This window comes from Dermatophagoides farinae, chromosome 5 (genome assembly GCF_024713945.1).
Source record: "Dermatophagoides farinae isolate YC_2012a chromosome 5, ASM2471394v1, whole genome shotgun sequence".
Taxonomy (NCBI): domain Eukaryota; kingdom Metazoa; phylum Arthropoda; class Arachnida; order Sarcoptiformes; family Pyroglyphidae; genus Dermatophagoides; species Dermatophagoides farinae.
In genome coordinates this window covers 72,474-79,236 of record NC_134681.1, presented here as the reverse complement: position 1 = coordinate 79,236, position 6,763 = coordinate 72,474, and the positions used below count along the sequence as shown (strand labels likewise).

Here is a 6,763-nt window from a genome sequence, read left to right as displayed (position 1 = left end):
TATTGTTTTTTTTACATGCGGTATTTAGGTTCAATTTATTTGTCATTCTGTTTAATGGTTTATAGGTGTGTGTGTGTGTGTGTGTAATGAAATGGTGATGGGTTGTTGTTTTCGTTGTTGATTGAGTCCGGTATCCAATGTAACGGTACTTTTTCTATTTTAGTTAGTGGTATTCATTTTTTTTTGTTCTTGTACTTGTTTTTTTTTCCATTTCACGGAAATGACAATGTCACCTTGGTATGATGATGATGATCATCATCGTTATTATTATAGTAATGATAATCCAATCTAAATTATGATATGGTCCGGTTGTTATGTGTATAAGGAAGGGGGTATATGTTTTTTTTTTGTTTTCATTTGTAATGTTCACCTGCTTGTTCATTTTTCTGACATTTATGTTTCATCAATGAATGGATATATATATAAATATAGTGGATATTATTGACATATATATATAACCTGACAGATAATTTGACAAATCATGACAAAACAGCTATTGGGCGTGATTCATCACAAAAAAAAGAAAATAAAAACATTTTGGACTCATAATTGGCTCAATATGAATTGCCAAATCATTTTAAGCCAGGTGATTGTTTACAACAACAACAACAACAACAAAATCAAACCGAATAACTTTATTTTTTTTTAGAATTTGATTAATGTAATATCAAACAATCGAAGAAGAAGAAAAAAAAACAGACTTGTCATTGCGATATTGGATTCATCGTCATCATCGTCATAATCATCATCATATTCATTATCGTGACTTGATTTTTAAATTAAACACATAAACATTAAAAGAAAAAACTCAAAAAAAAGATCAAAAATCTGATGATTCTGTCCTTGTCTGAATCCGGTTCAAACTGTTTATTATTGAATTAATTGAATTTATTATATATACCCTTCATACTCTATAGAATAAATAAATTGAAAATAAAAATGCAATGAGGTGAAGGACCCAACAACAAATCTTACAAATCAAACATGAATTAATATACGATCAACTAAGAATTAACTTTGAAACAAATGAATGAAAAATAATTCGATATGCAAACCATAATATGATCATCATTGAATCTCGAATGTATAAGGCTTTTTAATAATAATGATTGTATATTCGAAGCAAATCTAATCGGATTAATCAACCGTGGAGCCGGTAACACATGTTGACATTACACACACACACACAAACCAAACGCAGCCTATAATCAACAAAACCCGCTGTATATGATAAGTATGTTGACAATGTAATATATTGTTGGCCTTTTGGATCGTGTTGTACCTGATAATAATGGTAGCCAAAGAAAAAAAAACCACAGCTAAGCGTACCTTGCGGTCTGTCGTTCGGTTGGTCGGTCGATCGGTCGATCGGTCGTTTGATCTATTCGATCTATTTCGTTTAGATAACTAGATAGCACAACAGCTGTAATACCAAAAAGAAAAAACAAGGAGAAAAATATCCGTGAAAAAAAATCGACCAGCCAGATGCTAGAATATTGGATCAAAATCCAAAATCAAAAGAAAAATATGAACAACTTTAATCATTGTGTTGAAATCAACTCGCTCGTTTTGCTAATTATCTTCGCTTTTCGCATTATGTATAATACTTGAATCTATGTATTAAATACATTTGTATATTTGTGTGTGTGTGTGTGTGTGTGTGTGACAGATCGCGTATTGGATATACGATAGTGGTGATGATGATGATGATGATGACAGCGAGATATCCAGAGCATTAAACATCACACGTATTACAATGTATGGATATACCACAAATTAGTACTTATTTTTTTCTTCTTTGTTGGCTTGTTGACTTATTATTGCTGTCGATTGGTTGATTTGGTTGTGATGATGGTTGGTGGGTTGATTCTATTCAAAATTCATCCACCATTCATTGAATTATTTGTCACCTTTTTTTGTGCATTATAGAATTCTATATGAATTAAAGGCCTTCAATGGGCTTGATGAAGACTGAAAAGTGGGCAAAGTGTGAATGAATAAGAGCAAAGTGTATGTATGAAGAATATAAGCTTTTCTGAAAAGAATTAGTTATGCACTTGCCAGTTGGTTTCAATTCACTTGCAATTTTCTCTCTTTTTTTTCCATTCTCGTCTATGGATCATGATTCGTTCGAAACGTTTTGGCAATTTAGATTATTCTTTTAACAATTGTTCTCCCGATCCTCTCTCTCTTTCTTTCTTTCGTAGTCACTTTTACGAATTTTCTATGTTGATTCGGATTCTTCGTTTTGGATAGAAAAAAAAAATGTTTACCATAATAACCATGACATTTTGCTGCTATTTATGATACTGGTTGACTGGCCATAACATCTTTGGGCTAACCACCAACACCATCACCAACAACACCACTATGATAATACAATGCTTTGGAATATAATAATAAAGATCAATAGGCGCGAGACATTATCATCGAACCAAAGAGATTTTGTTTGTGTGTGTATGCCAAAGAGAAAGTGCCGAAACAAATGGACCAATGAAACTATGGAACAATGGATTGGATGGATTGAATAGTTTGAATACAATCAAAAATAAAAAGGCAAGATGTGACAAACCATGAGAGAAAAAGAGAGAGAGAAAAAAAATATACCACCACACACAGCTTAGGATGTGAATCTGTTCATGGTGTCATCTGGTCCAATTGGATCAAGCTGGTTGGTGTCATGTGTCGATTGTTCGATAAGTTTGTTTGTATGTGTGTGTATGTTTTTATTTGTCCGCATCATTATCATATGGTCGAAGCACTTGTCGTTTGTTGTTGTTGTTTGTCAATTGAATGTTGATCGTCAAACGATGCAGACGTCGTAGAATCATCAAGAATCAATAATATCATCAAAATAATATGATGGATGTCAGCAATATTGACCATAGACATACTAATGACATTATGGTAAATGTCATTGCTGGTTCTTGGATCGCACCAAATTGTCGATCAGCTATTTTTCATTTACATATTTCAAGATTGTTGACCATTCTGGAAACGCCCGTTTCAAACACTTGTCATGATGTTAAAATTTCAGCCACAAATGGTAATCTTTCACCATTGATAATTTCCGATTTGAATAATAATGAAATTGAAAATGATAATGCAACTGATTGGTTAAATCATGTAAAGTTGGCATCTAATTGTTTTGAACAAAATTTGATTGCATTTCCGGCTACTACTTATTCTTCTTGTTCGACTAGTCACCATCATCATCAGTATCAATTGCCCGTATTTTTCATTGTAGTCAAATCAATTGAACCTGGTGAACAATTACGTTTCTGGCCATGGATTGGTCTATCCATGCAATTAGGTATTCCAGCATTTTTATCACCAAATAACATTATTAATGATCATTGTTATATATGTCATCAATGTGGTCGTTCATATTCACAACCAAATCCATTGAAAATTCATTTAATGTTAACATGTCCAAGTGTTAAAGAGAAACCAACATTTGAAAATAATAATAATAATAATGTAAATTATAATCGAAAAATTTCTCCAACAACATTTCAACAAACAATGAATAAATGGATGGAAAGAAAACATTTAAAATTAGACAACAGTAAACGGTTTATAATGAATGAATCAACCGATGCAATGGCAAGCTCAACAATGTCGATTACGTCACCAATTTCAACAGCCATAACGATGACTACGACGACGACAACAACAACAACAACAACAACAACAACAACAACAGCAGCAATGACAACAACAACAATGATGATGACAACGATAACCGATATGTCCAATAATAATAATAATAATAATGTAAATCTATCAAGAAGATTACACACCTGTTCATATTGTGGTAAAGTTTATACAAGAAAATATGGTCTAAAAATTCATATCCGTACACATACAGGAGTTAAACCATTAAGCTGTCGATATTGTGGTCGATCATTTTCCGATCCATCTAATCTAAATAAACATATGCGTCTACATACACAACATTCAACATTACAACAACAACAACAATCGGGAAAAAATAGAGATCAATTATCACAAATAATTCGCCATCATCATCATATTCATCATAGAATTTAAAAAAATTCATTATGGATAATAAAATCAAGTGAAATCATCATTGACATTCTAGTCACATTTTAATTATTGCTTAATTTAAAAATAAAGAAAAAAATTTATTAAAATTTAATTTGATAAAAATTCTTGAAATTTAATTATCATCTATAGATGATTTTGCTGATATTGTTGTTGTTGTTGATGATGATGCAGACCTTCATATAATATCTCTTCATAGATATGATTATCCACTGTAGCCAATGTTGATCTTGAACGGGCCGTTGTACTTGTAGAACATGATGATGATGGTGATGTTGAACGATTCAATGATGGCTCAAAAGATATTGGTTGATCAATACCAATTGTATGTGAATTATTTGAATTCAATATTTTTGCTGTAAAATTATTGTTTGAAATACTAGAATTGTCATTTGAATTTGCAATAGTCGTAGAAGTCGGCGTTGAATTTGTTGCAATGATTGAATCAATTGTTGTTTGTTCATTTTCAAAACTTTCTGACCAATTTGACAATTGATCCATCAGTCGATTGATTGATGGTCCTTTAATCGGATCCGAAAGTAATGTGTATAATTCTTCTTGTCGAAATTTGCCATTAGCATTAGCGGCTTTTATCGATTCAATCGATTCATTTGACAAGGATTTTGATTCATTCTTGCTAAATCTTTTAGAATCATCGGAAATTATTGGAGGTTTATTATTTTTGGATTCTTGTGCTAATGTAGCCATCCATTGATCTAATGAACAATGATTTCGTTGTACGATACTGGTTATCGGCATCAATATTGTTGGCTCAATACGATAATCATTAGATGATGACATAATAGATGGATGTATCCGACGATTAATATTTGAAGATTGTCGATTCGAACGACTGTTACTTGATTGATTGCTATTGTTACAAGAAGTTTTCGCTCGAGATTTGTTTGTTTTAGATTCTTGTTGTGAACCATTATTATGAATTGTATTTGAATGATTAAATGTATTTGGATTTGATTTTATCAGCTGTGATTGTTGACGATATTTATCTTCAATCATTTGTATGAAGGTAAGACAAGGCATTCGATTGATGTCATTATTATCAGTTCGAATATGATTTTTAATAGATTTATTTGTTTTATTCGAAAATTTCTCAGCAACATTATCATTTCTAGTTGATTGATCCATCGGATTAGACATAGTATTAGTGGAATCAATTGGTCCATAAAATAATTGATCTATTTGACTTTCCAATAATGATTGGTTATTTTCGTTGACTGATGATGAATTATTTATAGATTTCTTTTGGCTAGCTGTTATAATCGGTCGGTCAATTGTTGTTCCATCGCAATTAATGGCATCGATTCCAATGACATTGTTTGCCTGAATGTTTGATGATTGACTTAGTGAATAACGGAGTTTAGCGCATAAAGGATCCTTAAGAATAGATTTGAAACCGGTACTTTGTAATGGTGTTGTTTTTCTTGTCATAGCGCTAGTGATGGAAGGGTTCCATTGCTGAATTTGATGCTGTTGGTTATTCGTACGTGTCTGAATAAATTGTGCAGACGATACATTTGCATACGATGATGATGAAGAGGTCGTTGGAATGATATCTGAAACTGAGATCGTTTGATCAATTGATGGATTTGAATTCAATGTTGATGTCGATGATGATGAACATGTTTGCTCTGTTGGTTTATCATGATTAGACTGAAATATGCTAATTAATGGATCATTAATTGAATTGATTGCATTATAATTTCGATCATTATTATCTTGTTTCTCTTTGTTAACTTGAACTTCATTACTAAAACGAACTCGTGATGAACGTTGTTGTAATAGTTGGTCATTCGAATCAGAATCCTGATTAGCAGCTGAAATGCTCAATTTGGCTGAATTGAGAAAATTTAATTAGAATAAATGAAAAAAAGATGGAAATTTTTTTTTCAAACTTACCTATATCTGATGATTGAATGTTGTTTTTTGTTAGAAATTGAATTTCATTATCATTGATCATCATACCATCAACATCATTATGATCGGATAATTCTGATGGTGGTGTTGGCGATTGTGATGGCGATGGTAATGATGAAGATGAGGATGATCGATCTGAATATATAAAAGATGATGATGCAAGAATGGAAATTGTTTCCAATAATGGTGCACGTGTTCCACTATTATCGCCATCACCAGTTATGGCCATCGATTGATCATTGATTATCGAACGATGACGATGATGATGATGATGATGATGAGATAATGATCGTGATTCACGTGAAAATCGATCCCCAACAATGGCTGATATGTTTTTATTATTATTCGTACTATTCATAGCTGTAGATGGAAATTCTGCATCACTTTTCATCGTAATTATGATAATACTGAAATTTCATCGATGATCATGGTAATGAATAAATTGAATAAATCAAAAGGAATTTTTGGCTTGTTAGGCAATTGTGACCAAACAACAATGGCACTATACCTGGAATAAAAAGAAATTGCTTGTTATTATTCATCATTTATTCTCACTCAAATTCGAGGTTGTTTAGTTGTCGTAGTGGCCGTGGCCAAAACAACAACAACAACAGGTCATCTTGATAGACCGAATGTATCAACCGAACTAAAAATTCGGTTGCTACCGTGGCCAAAAGATGGCGACTAATTTGAATTCGGCCCACAATATATTGATGAATTGTTAAAGCCCGATAAATAAATAAAAAACCGCTTACAATCG

The 6,763-nt window shown here is 32.0% G+C and overlaps 2 protein-coding genes across 2 annotated transcripts; one reads left to right on the top strand and one right to left on the bottom strand.

The window, feature by feature from the left end:
- The first annotated feature begins 2,904 nt into the window (after positions 1–2,904).
- Positions 2,905–4,105, top strand: LOC124499147 (uncharacterized). Its single transcript, XM_075731414.1, has 3 exons — positions 2,905–3,436; positions 3,734–4,021; positions 4,083–4,105. Exons 1-3 carry the CDS (start codon positions 2,905–2,907, stop codon positions 4,103–4,105), a joined length of 843 nt encoding a protein of 280 aa, XP_075587529.1.
- On the bottom strand, positions 4,094–6,631 carry LOC124498791 (uncharacterized). Its single transcript, XM_047062601.2, has 3 exons — positions 6,512–6,631; positions 5,986–6,410; positions 4,094–5,921 (listed from the first exon to the last, which is right to left on the bottom strand). Exons 2-3 carry the CDS (start codon positions 6,392–6,394, stop codon positions 4,195–4,197), a joined length of 2,136 nt encoding a protein of 711 aa, XP_046918557.2. The 5' UTR covers positions 6,395–6,410; positions 6,512–6,631; the 3' UTR covers positions 4,094–4,194.
- Positions 6,632–6,763: the final 132 nt, after the last annotated feature.